Source organism: Drosophila kikkawai, unplaced genomic scaffold, assembly GCF_030179895.1.
Source record: "Drosophila kikkawai strain 14028-0561.14 unplaced genomic scaffold, DkikHiC1v2 scaffold_186, whole genome shotgun sequence".
NCBI lineage: Eukaryota > Metazoa > Arthropoda > Insecta > Diptera > Drosophilidae > Drosophila > Drosophila kikkawai.
The window spans coordinates 106106-128910 of NW_027222522.1; the positions used below are offsets into that span (position 1 = coordinate 106106).

The following is a 22805-nucleotide window of genomic DNA, read 5'->3' on the forward strand; positions in this document are numbered from 1 at the left end:
CCGCTAGAGAGGAGGAGATCAAATTGCACACTATATACTATAGTTGTAATTGTTATTTATAGTTTGTGACGCGCAGACGCGCACAAAGATATATATAGAATATAAAATAAGGATAATAATGGATTATACAATAGGAAACTATGAATATATGGAATAGATTTAAATTAAATGCGTGCGCGCGCCATGATCAAGCGCAAAGAGTCACACTGGCCCAAATGAGGATCTGGCCACAGATGGCAAATTTCTCCGGGCGCGTCGGTCACACTGGGCCGCACCGGAGCCCTATATAAGGCGAGCTCCAGCCCTTGGGAGGCATTCAGTTTTCGGCCAGCGATCGGCCAAGTCCTCTAACAGGAGCGAAGGGGAAGCCAGCAGCATGGAGTCACCCAAGGAGCACGGTTAAGTAAGGTATAGTGGTAAGCGGTAACCCATAGTCGGGATCCCGACCATATCTTACGTCTATAACTTGTGGAAGACCTTAGGTCTCTCTGTACGTCTCAATATTGGAAGACCTAAGGGCCTCCCTATAAGTCTCTATATATCTCGGTAGACCTTAGGGCCTCCGTGCACGTCTCAAACTTAGAAGACCTGAGGGCCTCTAACAACTTCTCAAACTTAGAAGACCTGAGGGCCTCTAACAACTTCTCAATCTTAGAAGACCTAAGGGCCTCTAACAACTTCTCAAACTTAGAAGACCTGAGGGCCTCTAACAACTTCTCAATCTTAGAAGACCTAAGGGCCTCTAACAACCTCTCAATCTTAGAAGACCTGAGGGCCTCTAACAACTTCTCAATCTTAGAAGACCTTAGGGCCTCTAACAACTTCTCAATCTTAGAAGACCTTAGGGCCTCTAACAACCTCTCATCTTAGAAGACCTTAGGGCCTCTACAAACTTCTCATCTTAGAAGACCTTAGGGTCTCTACAAACTTCTCATCTTAGAAAACCTTAGGGCCTCTACAAACTTCTAAAGATTGGAAGACCTTAGGGACTCCACAAATCTGCTCGCTAACTGGAAGATCTCAGGGTCTCCGCTAACAAGTTATTCCACTAACTGGCAGATCTGAGGGCCTCCACCAGTTATTCTCACTCTAGGAGATCTGAGGAGCATCTGCGCATCGGCGTTTCACCGACACTGTCGACCCGAGCGGGAAGGATGTACCTGACCCTGAAGTGCGGCGTTCCAGAGCGACTACCCGCGGCAGCAGATTAAACCCAATCTTTTTAACAGTTGTAATATTCGAGGCAATAAACATATAATTATAGTTACGGTATATTTCTCGGCGTTCTACTCTGGGACCGGGTCGGCATCTCTTTCAGCAACCACCTCAGACAACAAATAAATTTCTGAGACGAACCCTGGCCATCCTTGAGCCACCGGAATGACCAAACCGTCACAAGTTGTAAATAATAAATAAATTATATTGTGTGACGACACGACTGGTCGCCACAACTTTATATATATAGATATGTAAATAACCCTACAATTTAAGCTTAGAATTAATCATGTACATAGTATATCTAAAATTAAGACTACAACTAAGCACACACACTCACACACGCACACCCGGCATGAAGTGTGGGAAAGAAGGGCACAAGATAGCAGAGTGCCAGAACCCAGCGAACTGCTTCAAGTGCGAGCAGCTTAAAAGGAAGGACACGAGGCACCAGGCCGGAAGCCGCTCCTGCCCACTGGCGGCGTCCTCCAGAGAAGGCCATAAGCACAGGGCATGAAAGTGATTCAGATTAATCTGAATCACTGTGCGGCGGCGCAAGATCTGCTGTCGCAAACGGTCCGCGAAAGCGGAGCCGAGCATGCTGTGCTAAGCGAGCCGTACAGAGGCGGACGCAATCACAATTGGGCCGTGGATAGATCCGGCAAGGCAGCTCTGTGGGTTTGCGGAAACACGCCCCTGCGGCTGGAGAATGTCCTCGCGGACAAAGGCTTCGTGCGTGCCAAAGCTGGAGGCTGGTGGGTCTACAGCATATACCTCGCCCCTAGCCTCTCGCTAGCAGAGTTCGCTGTTATCCTTGACAGGCTCGCTGTTGATGCTAGAGGCCGTTCTCCGACTCTGCTAGCGGGCGATTTCAACGCCTGGGCGGTCGACTGGGGTAGCCCAAACACAAACGCACGTGGCAGAACCCTATTAGAAGTACTCTCAACGCTGGATGTGGCCCTACTCAACGTAGGACAGGAACACACCTTCAGCCGGGCGGGAGCTGGTTCTGTAGTAGATCTCACCTTCGCCAGTCGGTCGAGAGCAGGGCAGTGCACGTGGATGCTCAGTAGGGTGTACACGGCAAGCGACCATGCAGCGATCTTCACCACGTTGGACGCCGGGAACACACGGCCACCACCTCCCCCCGCGCAGCAGCGCAAGTGCTTCAGGGTGGATTCGCTCGACACCCAAGCCTTCGCGTCTAAGATGCAGAGAGTGGAAGCGACGGGGGACCCTGAAGCAATGGCTAACTCGGTGATGTCACAGGTGCTCACGGCCTGCGAGGAGTGCATTCCTTCCAGGACCGCCCACTCTAGGCATCGCGACTCTGTGTACTGGTGGAATCACGAGATAGCAGAGGCACGGAAGGACTGCGTAAGAGCCAGGCGGCAATACCAACGGTCGTACGGTTCCCAGTCACACCTGGTAAAGCGTGAGACATACCACCGGTGCAGAAGGGCTCTCAAGGCGGCAATAAAGGGCAGCAAGAAGAAATGCTTCCTTGATCTGTGCGAGGCAGCTGACCGAGACCCGTGGGGAAATGCGTACAAGATTATTGTGAAGAAGGTCGGTAGAGCCAACAACCGCGCCCCACTGGACGCCGAAAGCCTCGAGAGGATAGTCGCGCACTTGTTCCCCAGGATGACTAACCCGGAGCTTGCAGCAGGGGCTGGCACCTACCCGTTGCATGAGCTGGAGCCCGTCTCCGAAGAAGAGATGCTGGCAGTGGCGGCAAGGATCAAGGTGGCGAAGGCGCCAGGCCCGGACTGCGTTCCCAACAGGGCGCTTAAGCTAGCGATTTGTCTCCGTCCGGATATATTCGCGGCGCTGTTTGACAAGTGCATGCGAGAAGGGCTCTTTCCCTCAAGGTGGAAAGCGCAAAGGCTGGTCCTGTTGCCTAAGCCGGGAAAGCCGCTGGACGACCCAGCATCCTTCAGACCCATATGTCTGATAGACGGGGCCGGCAAGGTGTTGGAATACCTGATCAGTACGAGACTGGAGAGGGCCATAGTAGAGGCAGGAGGCCTCTCTGACTACCAGTACGGGTTCAGGAAGGCCATGTCGACCGTCGACGCAATCACCAAGATGGTGGACATTGCCTCCGAGGCAATCGCCGGACAGCGCTGGAAAGGGGGCTCTAAGGAATATTGCCTTATTGTCACCCTGGACATACGCAATGCCTTCAACACGGCGAGATGGGGCCGGATAATGGATGCCCTGTCCAACTTCGGTGTTCCCACCTATCTGCTCAACCTGATGCGAAGCTATTTTCACGACAGGGTGCTGCAGATAGACTCGGACAGCGGCACTCAAGCGGTCGAGCTGTCGTGCGGGGTTCCGCAAGGGTCCGTGCTTGCGCCACTTTTGTGGAATGCAATGTACGACGGCGTTCTCCGGCTCCCACTACCAGGGAGAACGGAGATTGTGGGCTTTGCAGACGACATAGCGGTGGTCACTGTCGCAAAGGAGATCAAGAGAGCTGAGGAGACTAGCAGCCAGAGTATCGCCATCATTAACGAGTGGCTGTCGAACGCCGGATTGCAGCTAGCGCCGCAGAAAACCGAAGCTGTCCTGGTGAGCAGCAGGAAAAAGGTGGAGGTGGCAAGCGTTCGGGTCTGCGATGCAACGGTCAGATCTTCTAGAGCTATCAAATACCTAGGAGTTATGATCGACACCAGACTCTCCTTCAGGGAGCTTAAGGCTGCCACGGCAGTGAGAGCGCTGTCCAGGATTATGCTAAAACACCATGGTCCAAGGCAAGCGAGCAAGCTCCTTCTAGCGAGCGCAGCTAGAGCGACCATGCTGTACGCAGCCCCTGTGTGGAGTCACGCCATGGCATCTCCTTCGTACAGTCGTGGTCTGGTTGCCTCACACCGTCTGGCCGCTCTACGCATCTGCAGTGCGTTTCGGACGGTCTCGGACCAGGCGGCGCTGGTTATAGCTGGCACCCCGCCGATAGATCTGCTGGCCAAGGAGCAAGCAGAAATACATAAGAAGGTCCACGGCCGAGTCCTATCGGCCGGGGAGAAGAAGGAGGCACGAGCAGCTGCAAAGAGTGCATCTCTAACCGCTTGGCAAGCAAGATGGGATGCCTCACCAAAAGGGCGTTGGACGCACCGCCTAATACCGTGCCTAGAGGCGTGGACCAAGAGGGCGCACGGGCAGGTGAACTTCTTCCTGTCCCAGGTCCTCAGTGGCCACGGTTGCTTCAGAATTTACCTGCACAGGTTCGGCCACGAGGAGAGTGGAGGCTGCAGTCGTTGCGGCCATGACGTCGAGGAGACAGCCGAGCACGTGCTGTTCTCGTGCGCAAAATTCGTGAACGAGCGTCGCACGGTCGAGACCCTTCTAAGGACCAGCATCACGGTAGAAAACCTTGTTCCCGAGATGCTGAGGAACGAGGAAAACTGGCAGGGAGTCTCCAGCTTTGCCGCCACGATCATGGGCAAGCTCAGGATCGAGGAAAGGCGCAGGAACCAGGAGCAGACGTAATGGGGAACGGCGCCCGCGCGAAGCATTGCTTCGCGGCCGTACCGCGCGAGCGTTATGCCCCATCTACTGTAACCCCATTTTCCATTATGTACATGTTCCCCCCCCCCCCCCCTTTTAACTCTAAATAAACGAATTAAAAAAAAAAAATAAATAAAAGCCACACACACACACACACAAATCACCCGGCATGAAGCCAAATAAACCCCGCGTAGGGAAGTTCACCACAAGCTTTGAAGTTACGCGCGCAAGTGGCAACGCTGTCGGCGATAGTATCAGCATCTGGCAACGCCAAGATCGATCGCGGCAGCGCTGCCGGCATGAATTAGGTCACGGCCACACTGCAGCAATTAGGTCAATTTAATCCTCGCAAAATTCTTAATCGCGGAAGTCGTGTCGCTCCGTAAGAAAAAGTTCAAGTGCCAAAACCGCGTGTCCGCGTCGGGACCTAATTATCCTGCAGGACCTCGAAGGACATCCCGCCAGGGTGAGCATGGCCGCCGGCCATTAAGTATGAATATATTGGGGAACTCGTCCCACACCCGCCGCCAGAATTATTTTATCAATAAAACTACCAATTAGAAAACATGTACCCAAATCAAATTGCGCGTTTTCCCTGTCTTCGTTCGCGGGCCGGCGCCCCTCGCCGGCAGTGGCCAATTCCCCTCCTGCTTTCCCCGTAGCACCGGAGTAATTCCGGGTGCGGGCGAAAGCCGGACGGGAACAGGAGCCCGTGGCTGCTGGATTTTTCCGAGCCCGGACTTGCAGCGAGGCCGCCGGTCCCCCTTTCCCCCCTTGCCCATCAGAGAGCCATCCCGCCGCTGGATTTTTCCGGGCGAGGATCTGGGGTTGGTCGCTGGATATTTTTCCGAACCAACTGTCCCGCTGCTGGATTCTTCCGAGCGTGGACGCAGGCATCGGCTGCTGGATCTCTCCGAGCCTTTGTCCTGTCCCAACGGACGCCGCGCTGCTGGATCCTTCCGAGCGTGGGCGTGGGCGTGGCTGCTGGATCATTCCGAGCCCTCTGAGCAATCCTGGCGCTGGATTCTTCCGGGCGAGGATTCGGGGCTGGCTGCTGGATTTTCTCCGAGTCAGTGGTCCCGCTGCTGGATTCCTCCGAGCGTGGACACAGGCCTTGGCTGCTGGATTCCTCCGAGCCTTTGTCCTGCCCCGAAGGCGCCCCGCTGCTGGATCACTCCGAGCGTGGGCGTGGGCGTGGCCGCTGGATAATTCCGGGTCGCTCGTCCCGCCGCTGGATAATTCCGGGCGCGGACGCGGGCTTGACCGCTGGATTATTCCGGGTCGCCCAGTTTTCCCTGGCCAAATAATCCCGTACAAATATTTACTTCCCCATTTTCCCCGCTAGCTGGCCAGAAAATTATCGGCGCTTCTCCGTTCTGGGTGTCTCACAAATTATAAATTTTGTGAGGGGACTCTGGGGCGCTGAGGATCACCCCGGCCGCCCAGACGCTTCCTTACATGGCGCCCGGAGCAGGGACAGCCCAGGACGGAAAGTTGGTCATCTTGGCGGATTAAAGCCCCGCCAGCCGATATTTTTTGGTCAGGAAAATATATATACATAGGAAAAAAAAATAAAAATATATATATAGGGAGGAAAAAATATAATAATATATATACATGGAAAAAATAATAATCTATATATATAAAAATGGAGACAAAAAATGTTACTAATGGCATCACAAGAGAACGGCTGGGCCGATTTGGCTCAAATTTTTTTCAGTTGTTTGTAATTGCCAGAAGGAGGCTATTAAATACGAAATTTTTGGGAAGTCCTTCCGGAAAGGTCGCTAGCGGCTCAACAGATGGACACACTGTTGTATGTAAAATTCTGAAACACCCTACAAAGATCATAGCTGCGTTGAAATTGTGTATCAATGAACTCGGTAAAAAAATATTTAAACAAAAAAATCGAGCTAACGAAGCATTACCAATTGGAAGTAATGCCTGCTGTTAGACGATCAAGACTTGGACGGCGTTTACGCAATGCAATAAGTATTCAGAATTCCCGTAATAGTCGGACGCAAGAGGAACGTACAGAAATAAATGCATCAATACGTGCCCAAATGGCACAGCTTCGCGCTCCACAAAGATCACCTCAAGCCCGACATAATAATAGAGAAAGACGAGCCGCAAATGAAAACTTGAATCGCGCTGCATTCGCATACAATCCTGAAACATCCTACAAGGATCTTACCTGCGTTGCATGTCAGCATTGCAATGCACTGAAGTTTCGGTTGGAAACACCCGGCTTATGCTGTGCAGGTGGCAAAATTAAAGTGCCCGTTTTTGCTCATCCACCAGAGCCATTGTATTCGCTACTATAATATATATATATAAATGGCGTCTCTTTATTATCAAAATGAACAACTCACATTTTTTCGAAATTGCATTCCAACATTCAGATTCAAGGGCAAATTCACCATAGAGCGGGCGCTTTGTTATCACCACAAAACAAAGACCTTAAATTCCTTCAGATCTAATTCATTGGTAATTCACCGCTACTAAACGTGAAATTATCGAACAAGTGCAAAATCTTCTCCATGAGCATAATGAATTGGTCAGATTGTTCAAAACCGCATTGGATATAATGCATTATGACGAACACAAAATCATTATCAGCGCTGACAAAAAACCCATTGGTAGCCATGCAAGACAATTTAATGCTTCCACTATCAATGAAGTCGCAGTGGTGATTGTTGGCGAGAATGTTGAATCACGCGATATTGTTTTTAAGCTCTTCAATACCCGTTGATGTTCTGTCGTGGAGAAGATGGGTATCACTTCAACATAAAGATGGTCAACCTAACTTCAGGTTTGTTTACAGGTCATCACTTCTTTTTGATTCTACAACTAAGTTTGAATTCAAGTTCTAGGAGAAGAAACGAATAAGAAGATCAACTCTATGAATTTTTGTGCGTATCGATTGATGATTCGACTAGATGTTGACAATCATCTGTTAAGATACCGCCGTTTGTTTCAACAGTACTGTGTGGACATGTACGTCAAAGTAAAAACGTCTCAATTTAATTTGTTTTAATCAGTCGAAGTTGGGGCGAGATAAAGTTCGCCGGGTCCTCTATTAATATATATATGGGGAAAAAATATATAAATTTTCTATGGGGAGAATATTTGGCAACGGCCACGTTTTTTCACAGTGCAAATAGGTCACGCCAATTCGGCGACAGACGGCAGCGGCGAAGCATAATACATAAAGAAATAGACAATAAAATTTTCCACCCGCCACGCGGTATAGTCCCGCCAAAAATTAGCTTCGCTGCACCGCTCGAAATTTGACGTCGCTGCCCGCGTCAACGCAGGCAGAGGGACGCTCTCTGCCGCTGTCACTCTGTCGCTTTGCATTCGCCCGAGAAATATTCCCGCCATAACTTAGCTTCGCTGCATCTCCGCCCGCGTCAACGCCGGCAGAGGGACGCCCTCTGCCGCTATCGATCTGTCACTTTGCTGCGCCGCTGCTACCGTGGGCAGTAATAAATAAAGCTACACTGGGCAACATAATTTAATCACCGACGAACTATCATAATAATCACATCGCTCAAGTTTTCCGCGGCCGCAAAAATATTTTTTCTCGCAAAACGCCAGTGACTAAGATCCTTCCGCAGTGGTCAAGAACATCCTTCGAGGACAATTGAATATTTTTCCCGAAATTAATAATATCCCTCAAGGACAGTGCCGAGAAAAATTCTTGCGCCGTCGCATTCAAAGAACTCAACGGGAAGATCCTTTCATACGAAAAAAATATACCACGGGTACCCAGAGGATCCTGCGTGATCCTGTCGCCGATTCAAAACAAAGCGGATCCTGCGCGATCTCAAAAACGCAGAAATAAAATCGAAAAAAATAATATAAAATAATTAAACAAAATAATAAATATAATAAAATCAAATAAATAAACAATAAAATCATATATAATAAAGTTAAATAAAATCAAACGAAATAATTAAATATAATAAAAAAATTAAATAAACAATAAATAATAAAATCAAATATAATAAAGTTAAATAAAACAAATAATAAAATAATAAAATTATAGAAAATAAAATAATTGACAAAGCGAAATCAAATAAAATAATTGAATAAAAAGAATACTCACATTAAATAAACAATAAAATAAATACAACGAATAAAATCAAATAAAATAGTTAAACGAAATAAAATAAAATAATTTAATAATTAAATAAAATAATTAAAGAAAAAAATTAATAATAAAAGTATTAAATAAATTAATATAATAAAAATTAACAGTATAATTAAATTTCGATTCTTTACGTAAAGCGATTATACCCGATTCCGTGAACCGTGCCATTGCAAATTAATTCTCGGTCGCCGTACCCCTGATCATTTTCTTCGCAACGATGGGCGTCACATGGATTAGTCAAGTCACCCATACCTTTGGATCCGGCCCTCATATCACCAGAACCAACCACGTCGGCATCGTTGGTACCACCTTCGCTTTTCCTCCCGCGTAGTACTTCCCCAGCCACAGGGCGACGCCCGAAGGCGGAAGAACCTCCGAGATCCGGGAATCACCCTAGCGACGCCGGCCTGGGAGCCATCCTGATCGACAGGATGACGAAGTGGGGTCTTTCGTTCGACGGAACGACGGATCCACTCGGGTTCATTGAGCACATCGAGGAGCGTGCCGATACCTGCCGGATCGACCGGAGATATCTGGCTCAAGCCCTGGTGGTGCTGCTGTCCGGTCGCGCCGAGAGTTGGTTCCGCACGAGCGGACTCCAGCAAGCCAGCTGGGTCGAGGTTCGCCGCGAATTTCTAGATTTTTTCCTGCCACCGCGGTACTATCAGCGACTGGAGGACGAGATCCGGAAGCACCTGCAGCGACCCAACGAGCCGTTCAAGGAATACTTAGTGGATCTTCGCTTGCAGATGTGCCGAGCTGGATTCTCTCCGGACCGAGAGTTGGAGCGAGTCTACGATAACATGCTGCCGGAGTACCAGCTGTTCACCCGAAGACAGGATTTCCGCACCCTGGCGGAGCTGACCCACCTGGTAGTGGACTACGAGGTGACGCGCATCCGGAATGGAGGCCAGGATCATCGCTCTCCGAGCCCTCGACAGGAAGCTAGACGCAACTATGGAACGGAAGCCGGGCAGTGGGCAACCCTTTCAACGGAGGTACCAGCCGAAACGCGAACAGGAGCCAGAGCACAGCCTCTCTCGTCACATCGGAGCCAGTCAACCTTCGCGACGCCTGCCGCAACTGCGGCCAACCGGGACACTTCTCAGCCGAGTGCCGGAACCCCCGCATTATTTTCTGCTGGGACTGCGGACGCAGAGGAACCCGGACTATCGATTGCTGTCGGCGTGCAGCATCGGGAAACGGGAACGGGCCTCGAGTGACCGGGAATCACCCGGGGAACCCGTCCAACCCACGCAGCCAGTAGGAGGAACCCGTGTCAGGGACGGATTCGCGCCGCCATCACCATGGAAGGGCGAGGATTCGTGGCCACCCTGGATACTGGAGCTACGCATAGCTTCATCAGCGAGGATTCAGCCGAGGCGGAAGAGCTCGAGACCCACAGCTACCCAGAGCCCTGGGTAGAGGACTTCCTGGAGAAGGAGTTGGCCTTGTTCGAGAATCTTTCAGGGGTGTCCCACATAGCGGAACACTACATCATCATGCGCAGCGATCGGCCACTGAAGCAGAGATACTTCCCGAGGAACCCGGCCATGAGGGCCATCATCGACAAGCAGATCGACGAGCTTCTTCGAGACGGGCGGATCGAGCCCTCGAAGAGTCCGCACAGCGCGCCCATTGTGATTGCAGCGAAGAAAAACGGAGACGTACGCATGTGTGTTGACTACCGTCAACTCAACGAAAACTCGGTTCCCGATGCCTACCCGCTCCCGAGGATTCACCAGATTCTGGAACGCCTCCGGAACGCCAAGTTCATCTCGACGCTGGACTTGAAGAATGGATACTGGCAGATACCAGTAGCCCCGGGCAGCCGAGAGTGTACGGCTTTCACCGTTCCCGGCAGAGGATTATTCCACTGGCGGGTGATGCCGTTCGGTCTGCATTCCGCCCCTGCAACGTTCCAGCGCGCTTTGGATACAGTCATCGGGCCCGACATGGAGCCGCACGCATTCGCCTACCTGGACGATATCATCGTCATAGGCTCAACGCTGGAGGAACACGTCGCCAACCTTCAGGAGGTCTTCCGACGCCTGCGCAATGCAAACTTGCGTCTGAATCGAGGGAAGTGCCACTTCTTCCAGCGCCACATCGTCTACCTGGGACATGTGATCAGCGAAGCGGGTATCCATACAGATCCGGACAAAGTTGCCGCGATCCGCGAGCTGAAGCCACCAACTTGCCTAAAGGAGCTCCGGAGGTTCCTTGGGATTTCATCCTGGTATCGCCGCTTTGTTCCAAACTTCGCCGACGTGGTCGAACCCATGACCGCGTTGCTGAAGAAAGGCCAAAAGTGGGAGTGGACATCGAGGCAGGATCACGCTTTTCAGGAGCTGAAGGCGCTACTAACGAAGGCACCGGTCTTGGCCTGTCCGGATTTCGGCCAGAAGTTCGTTTTACAGACGGATGCCAGCGAGTACGGAATAGGAGCCGTATTGACGCAGACCATCGAGGGACAGGAGAGAGTTGTCGCTTATGCCAGTCGCCGGCTCAACCCGGCCGAGAGGAACTACTCCGTTACGGAGAAGGAGTGCCTTGCCATCGTCTGGGCAATCAGGAGATGCGATGCTACCTCGAGGGGTACCGTTTCGACGTGGTGACGGATCATCACTCGCTGAAATGGCTGAATTCGATCGATAACCCGACGGGCAGGATTGCACGCTGGGCTCTCGAGTTGCAGCAGTACCAGTATGACGTCCACTACCGGAAAGGGGCCCAAAATCTTGTGGCCGACGCCCTTTCTCGCCAACCGCTGCCTACCGCGCAGCAAGTACAGGTACAAGGAGTCAACTGCCGCTGGATCAGGAAGATGCTCCAGAAGATGCGGACAGAACCCGCCAAGTTCCCCGACTACAGGGAGGAGAACGGACAACTCTATCGCCGCATTGGTCTTCAGCCAGAAGAGGAGGAGTACACGCCATGGAAGCTGTGCGTTGGGTCGGATTACCGCCAACGCGTCCTCGAGGAATGCCATGACCATCCCACCGCCGGACACTTGGGAATCCGGAAAACTAGTAATCGCGTGGCTCAGCGATACTACTGGCCGGGTTTATTTCGCGACGTCGCGCGCTATGTTCGTCACTGTACGAGTTGCCAGAAGTTTAAGGTAAGCCAGGAGAAACCTGCGGGGATGATGTTCACCCGTCAGGTCGACGAGCCATTCCAGGATCTCTGCGCGGACTTCGTTGGACCGCTTCCACGATCGAAGCAAGGCAACACCATGCTGTTGGTGTTTCTGGATGACTTCAGCAAGTGGGTGGAGTTGGTGCCACTGCGGAAAGCCACTGGAGCACAGCTTGAACGCGCCTTTCGGGAACGGATCCTGAGCAGATTCGGAGTGCCGAGGACCTTCGTCTGCGACAACGGCACACAGTTCACAGGGCGATCTTTCCAGAACTTCTGCAAATCGCTGGGCATGGAGCTGCAGCACACGGCGCCGTATACGCCAAGGCAGAACCCGACGGAGAGAGCCAACAGGACGATCAAGACGATGATCGCCCAGTACCTGGATGGAGGCCCGCAGAACACATGGGACCAGTTGTTGCCGGAAATCTCCCTGGCCATCAACAGCAGTGTCTCCGACACAACAGGATTTAGCCCAGCTTTCCTGACGCAAGGGCGAGAACCGAGGCTGCCACGGACTCTATACGACGAGCTCACACCAGGACGAGGCACCCCAGAGGTGGCCCCAACGGACCGAAGCCAGCAGCTGAAGGACATCTTCTGAGTGGTGCGAGACAACGCTGAACGCGCTACGACGGATCAGGGCCGACACTACAATCTGCGCCGACGGACTTGGAAGCCGCCTGTAGGATCTCTAGTGCTGGTGAGACGCCACGCGCTCTCCAACGCTGCTGAAGGATTCGCCGCCAAACTGGCCGCGAGATACGAGGGACCCTTCCGAGTGGCGAAGTTCCCTTCACCAAACATCGTCCAGCTACACGTACCAGGCAGCCGCCGACGTCGTACTGCGAGTTTGGGGCAGCTGAAACCCTACCGACTGGGAGAAACAGATGACCACGCCGAAGGCGCGAGCGGTCACAGCGACAACGAGGAAGACCACGCCGAGGACACGCACAACCCAAAGAAGTCAGACGCCACCGACACGAGCCCTGGGGAGAACCGCCCCACTCCACGCCGCCGCCACTAAGCCACGCCCAGATCGAAAGATGGCCATGTTCAGAGGGGCCACTTGCTGACAGGCGCGCCTGTCCAACGCTCCTACCCCCCTAGGGGGGAAACATGTGCCCTCTCTTTCGTAAAAAAAAAAAACTTAGAAATCGAGCAACTCTCGGTTGGGTAGGGTCCTTCGAAAGCGCCCCCTAACAACGCCGTCTCTTTTGCTCTTTTCTCTCCACAGACACATCGATCACCACGCAGCACAAACGCACACGGTGCACCAGACTGCGGCAGAGCAACATCGCTAGCAACAGCAACAGAGACGCGACCGACCGCCCACAGGCAACCGCCAGCGAGTACACGCCCGCATCCTCGAGGATCCAGCGCACGGCAGCGCTGAACACACGCGCTTCGCATCTCGCCCACGATCCCGAGCACGGCCGCATCGCCACCACCCGGACCAACGATCTCGCCACGATGTCAAGCACCATGTCATCACCCAGGGACGACGCCTGGATGGGGCTCGCCCTTGAGGAGCTGCTGGATGGTCTCCAGATGGGGCATCGGCCCCAACCTTCACTCCTCGCGCCACTCAGTGTGGCCGGAGGCCGCATACGAATCCCGTCCGCGGAGCAGCTCGACGTCCCGCCGGATAATCGATTCGGCCCAATACGGGTGGACACCACCCCACCACGACCACGGCCAACCGAGGCCGCTCACATGCCTGCCGACCAGGGCAAGCAGCCACTTGCGGAGCAGGGGCCGCCGCCTTTGGTCCCGCTGCGCGCGGCCACAACCCAGCCTCCAGCGACTCAAGCCACCCAAAAGCAGGCTACAGAAGCCATCACCACGGGCAGCACCTCGGGCAGTCGGCTCATCGACGCGCCCACACACCGGTCGGGTGTCCACGACGCCTGCCGGCAATCAGGGGCAGCCACCACGGGAAGCACCGCGAGCAGCCCGCCCGTCGACGCGCCCGCACACCGGCCGGATTCCAACAACGCCTGGGACACGCGCAGTCCAGGCTGCAGCGGCACCAGACCAGACGGCGAGGTGGAAGCGGCGCTACGAGAGTGCCTAGGCGACCTTCCACCCGACGTGCTGGAGGAGATGGCCCACGGGGCCGAAGGGTTGGATCTGGAGGACCTTTTCGGGGAGTCTCCCGACGAGGACGGAGTAGAGCTCCCAATGCGCCCCGCCTCCGACCAATCCGACGACGAGCCACGGACACCGTCACCTCAGTTCCTTCCGGATTACGAGGAGATCTCCAGCGACGAGGGAGTGGCGGCCGAGATCATCCAGATCTCCGACTCCGACGACGCCGAGCCAACTTTTAGACCGCCGGGCACCCCGCCGCCGGCGTATGAGGACATTTTCGGGCCGGGTCCATATGCTACCAGCTGCCCGATATCCACTTGCGCGGCCTCATCACCGAGCCAGTCACCGCCGACCACGTCACGCGGATACCACGCCGCCGTCGCTCCACGCCAGGCAGATGGGCCATCGACAAGCCGACACGTCGACTTGACGACCGACGAGGACTCCGCCAACGAGAGGCCAGCCTTGGCCGTACCGAGCCGCCCACCGCTACCAACACCCGGCGAATACGCCGCTGCAGTGGCCCGACGCAGGGCTGAGGACCTGAGCGACGAGCTGGGCTCGTCCTCCGCCGGGCCGGTTCGGCCAATCAACCCGGAGCCACGTTCGGCCAGGGACCGACCACCCACACCAGCACCGGCACGCCGAGGCCGCCGACGGAGCGCGCCCTGGGCGGATAGCCCAAGCGAATCCTCGTCCGAGGAAGAGGTACCCCGCGATCGCCAAGGTCACACCCGCTGGCTACCCGTTCCCGACGGCTGGAGCACGCCCAACGGCACGCTACCCGCCGGGCTCATCAGTCGGATCCAGCAGCGACTCCTAGTAGCCAGACGAAGGGCCCGACGCTATCTGGAGGAGGAACAGGGTCAGCGATTCCGGGTGCAGCTGAACCGGGACGACCACGTCCGGGTCTTCCTACACCCCACCCGGAAGTAAGGAGGGAGTGTGACGACACGACTCTTCGCCACAACCTTATATATATAGATATGTAAATAACCCTACAATTTAAGCTTAGAATTAATCATGTACATAGTATATCTAAAATTAAGACTACAACTAAGCACACACACTCACACACCCACACCCGGCATGAAGCCATACATACACACACACACATCACCCGGCATGAAGCCAACGGCATGAAGCCAAATAAACCCCGCGAAGGGAAGTTCACCACAAGCTTTGAAGTTACGCGCGCAAGTGGCAACGCTGTCGGCGATAGTATCAGTCTCTGGCAACGCCAAGATCGATCGTGGCAGCGCTGCCGGCAGGAATTAGGTCACGGCCACACTGCAGCAATTAGGTCAATTTAATCCTCGCAAAATTCTTAATCGCGGAAGTCGTGTCGCTCCGTAAGAAAAAGTTCAAGTGCCAAAACCGCGTGTCCGCGTCGGGACCTAATTATCCTGCAGGACCTCGAAGGACATCCCGCCAGGGTGAGCATGGCCGCCGGCCATTAAGTATGAATATATTGGGGAACTCGTCCCACACCCGCCGCCAGAATTATTTTATCAATAAAACTACCAATTAGAAAACATGTACCCAAATCAAATTGCGCGTTTTCCCTGTCTTCGTTCGCGGGCCGGCGCCCCTCGCCGGCAGTGGCCAATTCCCCTCCTGCTTTCCCCGTAGCACCGGAGTAATTCCGGGTGCGGGCGAAAGCCGGACGGGAACAGGAGCCCGTGGCTGCTGGATTTTTCCGAGCCCGGACTTGCAGCGAGGCCGCCGGTCCCCCTTTCCCCCCTTGCCCATCAGAGAGCCATCCCGCCGCTGGATTTTTCCGGGCGAGGATCTGGGGTTGGTCGCTGGATATTTTTCCGAACCAACTGTCCCGCTGCTGGATTCTTCCGAGCGTGGACGCAGGCATCGGCTGCTGGATCTCTCCGAGCCTTTGTCCTGTCCCAACGGACGCCGCGCTGCTGGATCCTTCCGAGCGTGGGCGTGGGCGTGGCTGCTGGATCATTCCGAGCCCTCTGAGCAATCCTGGCGCTGGATTCTTCCGGGCGAGGATTCGGGGCTGGCTGCTGGATTTTCTCCGAGTCAGTGGTCCCGCTGCTGGATTCCTCCGAGCGTGGACACAGGCCTTGGCTGCTGGATTCCTCCGAGCCTTTGTCCTGCCCCGAAGGCGCCCCGCTGCTGGATCAATCCGAGCGTGGGCGTGGGCGTGGCCGCTGGATAATTCCGGGTCGCTCGTCCCGCCGCTGGATAATTCCGGGCGCGGACGCGCGCTTGACCGCTGGATTATTCCGGGTCGCCCAGTTTTCCCTGGCCAAATAATCCCGTACAAATATTTACTTCCCCATTTTCCCCGCTAGCTGGCCAGAAAATTATTGGCGCTTCTCCGTTCTGGGTGTCTCACAAATTATAAATTTTGTGAGGGGACTCTGGGCCGCTGAGGATCACCCCGGCCGCCCAGACGCTTCCTTACAATTGAATACAAAAAAACACACCCGGAGAGCAGAGAGTTATTCACCACGAACAAGTGGCCACGGAGCCAGCGCCGTGCAGGAGCAAGAGAGAGAGGACATACGATCAAGCACAAAAGAACCCCCGAAAATTGGCACGCGCCAATGAAAGAGCGAGAGCGAAGGAATGCACTGAAACTTCGAGAAGTGGAAAATTACCAGCGCGGCCGAAACTTGCAAAACGCATGGCATATTTTTTCACTCTTGCGGAGGCGGCGAACTAAATCAGAAGTGCGAGCGGGAAAATATGTGCGGTGGACAGTGAGCATCGAGTGACGACGCGGAAGTTCCAAGTGACCAAGGAGACCACCAGGAGGGATGCGAAAGCCAGCTTCGACGCGCGAGGCCAACAGCGGCGGCGATCAGGAGCGCCCGATTCCAGCCACCGGCTGACGACAATCTAGGAGGAGATCAACCAGGCGATCTCGGAGAGCGTGTGCCCGGCCCAGGACCAGCGGCGGAGCACTTGGAGACATCGCGCGTGTGTGTGTGCGTGGAATTTGAGACGGGTGAGTGATTAGGGTGAACCGCATTCTGGCCAGCGAGAATAACGTGCATTTAGAAATTTCTCAAAGGCCTCGATGCGGATTCACTTAGAGTAGGCTAGAACAATTTAAACAACAATTTAAAAAATTTAAACAATTTAACCTGCGGAGAAAATTTTATAAATTAAGCCCAGAGAAAAAAAAATGAGAAAACAAAAGGAAAACTAAAGCGCAGAACCAATCTAAATAAATATGAATGGAAAACCTGAAAATTTAACAATAAAACATATATATACATATTTCGATTGATAACCTAAATCCCCTCGCTGTCGCCCCTGTTATTTCTCTTGACCTACGCCAACTTTTGTCAAACGAGACATGTAGAGAAAAAAAGGGTGGACCCGAACTTCTCAAAACCGGCATTGAAATTTATAAATTAAAAATATATTTCGCTCAGCCCCGATCGTTCTTAGGATAAAAATCAGTTGGGAATTTATAATGAAATATTTTATTACAACGTCGAAGTCCGGCGAAAAGGGTGGACCTTATCTTCGCGGCAAATGTATTACAGCAAATTAAATTAAATATTTCTCCGGTTATTTAACGCAGTGCTGTGGCCACGCGTTTGCGAGGAGAGGATTTCAGGCATAGTTTTGCGGGGAACGGCTGAGTTTTCGCCTACACGGGGGGAAATGAAACTCCAAACTTTGATTATAAAATTAAAGTAAATTTTATTTAAATATATTTTGCTTTCTCGCGGAGAGTCTAACCACTGACTGCCACTTTTGGGAGCCCGTACGCTGCCCACACTGGAAGGATAATTGGATTAAATGAGGGAGAAATTAATAAATTCGAGAAAACTCTCTTAAATACAATTGTCGCCCCCAAATTTGAATATTATTGAATATCATAGAAGACGACCCCAAATCACGCTGGCCATGACTCACGTAGAATATTTTCCCAAAAATGCCTAGATTTTAGGCCATAAACTCTGCCCTAGGAAGCGGTGGTCCCCATAATCGACCCCTCTCTCGTTCTCCCTATAGCGACTGCTATAGGCCCGACCCAAAGCGCGCTTCCGCCGATTATTGCGCTCAATTGCAAAGACCGGACAAGCCACTTCTCTGGCTTCGTATCCCGGTAACTGACAACTACCATCTCACGTCTTTCTTTATAAATTTTTCTGATATAGAGGACCTGGACGAGACTGAGACCTACCCCAGCCTTAAAACTTCCTTACAGCACAGACAAAAAAAAAAAGGAGTTTTTCGAAAAAACAATAACAATTAAGCACAGCTCGTCACACAGCTCCTCAGCTTTCCGCCGGGCAGCGGCGACGGGGGCCGGCGTCGGTGATCGATTACGGGCCGAGTGTTGCTCCGGACGGCCAACTGGGGAGGCTCGGTGGATGACGAGCACAGCTCGTCACACAGCTCCTCGGCTTTCCGCCGGGCAGCGGCGGCGACGTATTCGCCGGGGGTCGGCAGCGGAGGGAGGCTAGGTGATGCTGCCGGCGGCATTTCGGCTGCAGAGTCCTCGTCGCTCGTCGATAAGGGAGGACGGCTCGTCGACGGCCCTTCAGGTCGGCGTCGGACGACGACGGCTGCGTATCCTCCAGGCGGCTAGGTGCTTCTGCCAGTGACACCTCGGCTGAAGCGCAGCGTTTCTGGGGCCCGGCCCGAAAATCTCCTCGGCAACTCCTTGCCGTCCTGGTCCGGTGAATCACCGAAGAGGTCGTCCATGGACCGGGGCCACTCGCTGATAAAGCGCCGGCGTGGACGTGCTGGGACGAGCGGTCTTCATCGAGCAGGGGCCGGCGTCGGTGATCGATTACGGGCCGAGTGTTGCTTCGGACGGCCGACTGGGGAGGCTCGGTGGATGACGAGCACAGCTCGTCGCACAGCTCCTCGGCTTTCCGCCGGGCAGCGGCGGCGGCATATTCGCCGGGGGTCGGCAGCGGAGGGCGGCTAGGTGATGCTGCCGGCGGCATTTCGGCTGCAGAGTCCTCGTCGGTCGTCGATAAGGGAGGACGGCTCGTCGACGGCCCTTCAGGTCGGCGTCGGACGACGACGGCTGCGTAACCTCCGGGCGGCTAGGTGCTTCTGCTAGTGACACCTCGGCTGCAGCGCAGCGTATCTGGGGCCCGGCCCGAAGATCTCGTTGGCAGCTCCGCGCCGTCCTGGTCCGGTGAATCCCCGAAGAGGTCGTCCATGGACCGGGGCCACTCGCTGATAAAACGGCGGCGTGGACGTGCTGGGAAGAGCGGTCTTCTGCCATCGTGGCGGCTTCATCGAGCAGGGGCCGGCGTCGGTGGTCGATTGCGGTCTCGTTGGCCATCTTCTCGAACAGATTCGGTGGAAGGTCGCCGACGTACTCTACGGCTGCTCGCAGCGGGGCCAGTGTCGGTGGCTCCTAGTCCGAGGACGGCTGCTTCTCCCCGTTGGCAGGCGCTTGGGTGGCTTGGGATGGTAGTGGATGCGGCAGTGTAGTAGCCACTCGCAGCGGGAGCAATGGTGGTGGCTCATGGTCCGAGGGTGGCGGTTTCTCCTCGTCAGCTGGCGCTTGGGCAGTCTGGGATGGGCGTGGACGTGGCGGTGTGGTTGCCATCCGTAGCGGGCCGAAGCGGTGATGAGCCCACGCCAAGGCCACTCGCTAATGAAGCGGCGGCGTGGACGAGCGGTCTTCTGCCATCGTGGCGGCTTCGTCGAGCAGGGGCCGGCGTCGGTGGTCGATTACGAGCCGAGTGTTGCTCCGGACCGGCCGACTGGGGAGGCTCGGTGGATGACGAGCACAGCTCGTCGCACAGCTCCTCGGCTTTCCGCCGGGCAGCGGCGGCGGCATATTCGCCGGGGGTCGGCAGCGGAGGGCGGCTAGGTGATGCTGCCGGCGGCATTTCGGCTGCAGAGTCCTCGTCGGTCGTCGATAAGGGAGGACGGCTCGTCGACGGCTGCGTAACTGCCGGGCGGCTAGGTGCTGCTGCCGGTGACACCTCGGCTGCAGCGCAGCGTATCTGGGGCCCGGCCCGAAGATCTCCTCAGCAACTTCGCGCCGTCCTGGTCCGGTGAATCCCCGAAGAGGTCGCCCATGAACCGGGGCCACTCTCTGATAAAGCGACGGCGTGGACGTGCTAGGACGAGTGGTCTTCTGCCATCGTGGCGGCTTCATCGAGCAGGGGCCGGCGTCGGTGGTCGATTACGGGCCGAGTGTTGCTCCGGACGGCCGACTGGGGAGGCTCGGTGGATGACGAGCACAGCTCGTCGCACAGCTCCTCGGCTTTCCGCCGGGCAGCGGCGGCGGCATATTCGCCGGGGGTCGGCAGCGGAGGGCGGGTAGGTGATGCTGCCGGCGGCATTTCGGCTGCAGAGTCCTCGTCGGTCGTCGATAAGGGAGGACGGCTCGTCGACGGCTGCGTAACTGCCGGGCGGCTAGGTGCTGCTGCCAGTGACACCTCGGCTGAAGCGCAGCGTTTCTGGGGCCCGGCCCGAAAATCTCCTCGGCAGCTCCGCGCCGTCCTGGTCCGGTGAATCCCCGAAGAGGTCGTCCATGGACCGGGGCCACTCGCTGATAAAGCGGCGGCGTGGACATGCTGGGAAGAGCGGTCTTCTGCCATCGTGGCGGCTTCATCGATCAGGGGCCGGCGTCGGTGGTCGATTGTGGTCTCGTTGGCCATCTTCTCGAACAGATTCGGTGGAAGGTCGCCGAAGTACTCTACGGCTGCTCGCAGCGGGGCCAGTGGCGGTGGCTCCTAGTCCGAGGACGGCTGCTTCTCCCCGTTGGCAGGCGCTTGGGTGGCTTGGGATGGTAGTGGATGCGGCAGTGTAGTAGCCACTCGCAGCGGGAGCAATGGTGGTGGCTCATGGTCCGAGGGTGGCGGTTTCTCCTCGTCAGCTGGCGCTTGGGCAGTCTGGGATGGGCGTGGACGTGGCGGTGTGGTTGCCATCCGCAGCGGGCCGAAGCGGCGATGAGCCCACGCCAAGGCCACTCGCTAATGAAGCGGCGGCGTGGACGAGCGGTCTTCTGCCATCGTGGCGGCTTCGTCGAGCAGGGGCCGGCGTCGGTGGTCGATTACGGGCCGAGTGTTGCTCCGGACCGGCCGACTGGGGAGGCTCGGTGGATGACGAGCACAGCTCGTCGCACAGCTCCTCGGCTTTCCGCCGGGCAGCGGCGGCGGCGTATTCGCCGGGTATCGGCAGCGGAGGGCGGCTAGGTGATGCTGCCGGCGGCATTTCGGCTGCAGAGTCCTCGTCGGTCGTCGATAAGGGAGGACGGCTCGTCGACGGCCCTTCAGGTCGGCGTCGGACGACGACGGCTGCGTAACCTCCGGGCGGCTAGGTGCTGCTGCCGGTGACACCTCGGATGAAGCGCAGCGTTTCTTGGGCCCAGACCGAAGATCTCCTCGGCAACTCCTTGCCGTCCTGGTCCGGTGAATCACCGAAGAGGTCGTCCATGGACCGGGGCCACTCGCTGATAAAGCGCCGGCGTGGACGTGCTGGGACGAGCGGTCTTCATCGAGCAGGGGCCGGCGTCGGTGATCGATTACGGGCCGAGTGTTGCTTCGGACGGCCGACTGGGGAGGCTCGGTGGATGACGAGCACAGCTCGTCGCACAGCTCCTCGGCTTTCCGCCGGGCAGCGGCGGCGGCATATTCGCCGGGGGTCGGCAGCGGAGGGCGGCTAGGTGATGCTGCCGGCGGCATTTCGGCTGCAGAGTCCTCGTCGGTCGTCGATAAGGGAGGACGGCTCGTCGACGGCCCTTCAGGTCGGCGTCGGACGACGACGGCTGCGTAACCTCCGGGCGGCTAGGTGCTTCTGCTAGTGACACCTCGGCTGCAGCGCAGCGTATCTGGGGCCCGGCCCGAAGATCTCGTTGGCAGCTCCGCGCCGTCCTGGTCCGGTGAATCCCCGAAGAGGTCGTCCATGGACCGGGGCCACTCGCTGATAAAACGGCGGCGTGGACGTGCTGGGAAGAGCGGTCTTCTGCCATCGTGGCGGCTTCATCGAGCAGGGGCCGGCGTCGGTGGTCGATTGCGGTCTCGTTGGCCATCTTCTCGAACAGATTCGGTGGAAGGTCGCCGACGTACTCTACGGCTGCTCGCAGCGGGGCCAGTGGCGGTGGCTCCTAGTCCGAGGACGGCTGCTTCTCCCCGTTGGCAGGCGCTTGGGTGGCTTGGGATGGTAGTGGATGCGGCAGTGTAGTAGCCACTCGCAGCGGGAGCAATGGTGGTGGCTCATGGTCCGAGGGTGGCGGTTTCTCCTCGTCAGCTGGCGCTTGGGCAGTCTGGGATTGGCGTGGGCGTGGCGGTGTGGTTGCCATCCGTAGCGGGCCGAAGCGGCGATGAGCCCACGCCAAGGCCACTCGCTAATGAAGCGGCGGCGTGGACGAGCGGTCTTCTGCCATCGTGGCGGCTTCGTCGAGCAGGGGCCGGCGTCGGTGGTCGATTACGGGCCGAGTGTTGCTCCGGACCGGCCGACTGGGGAGGCACGGTGGATGACGAGCACAGCTCGTCGCACAGCTCCTCGGCTTTCCGCCGGGCAGCGGCGGCGGCGTATTCGCCGGGGGTCGGCAGCGGAGGGCGGCTAGGTGATGCTGCCGCCGGCATTTCGGCTGCAGAGTCCTCGTCGGTCGTCGATAAGGGAGGACGGCTCGTCGACGGCTGCGTAACTGCCGGGCGGCTAGGTGCTGCTGTAGGTGACACCTCGGCTGAAGCGCAGCGTTTCTGGGGCCCGGCCCGAAGAT

General features: G+C 55.9%; 1 protein-coding gene across 1 annotated transcript; it reads left to right on the forward strand.

Moving 5' to 3' along the window:
- Positions 1-12915: 12915 nt before the first annotated feature.
- On the forward strand, positions 12916-15055 carry LOC138929408 (gametogenetin-like). The gene is made up of 2 exons (XM_070288841.1): positions 12916-12991; positions 13263-15055. Exons 1-2 carry the CDS (start codon positions 12916-12918, stop codon positions 15053-15055), a joined length of 1869 nt encoding a protein of 622 aa, XP_070144942.1.
- Positions 15056-22805: the final 7750 nt, after the last annotated feature.

Coding starts and splice junctions, on each gene's coding strand:
- LOC138929408 (XM_070288841.1), top strand. CDS start 12,916: ATGACCACGCCGAAGGCGCGAGCGGTCACAGCGACAACGAGGAAGACC. Junction 12,992..13,262: donor GACACGCACAACCCAAAGAA/GTCAGACGCCAC, acceptor TTCTCTCCACAG/ACACATCGATCACCACGCAG.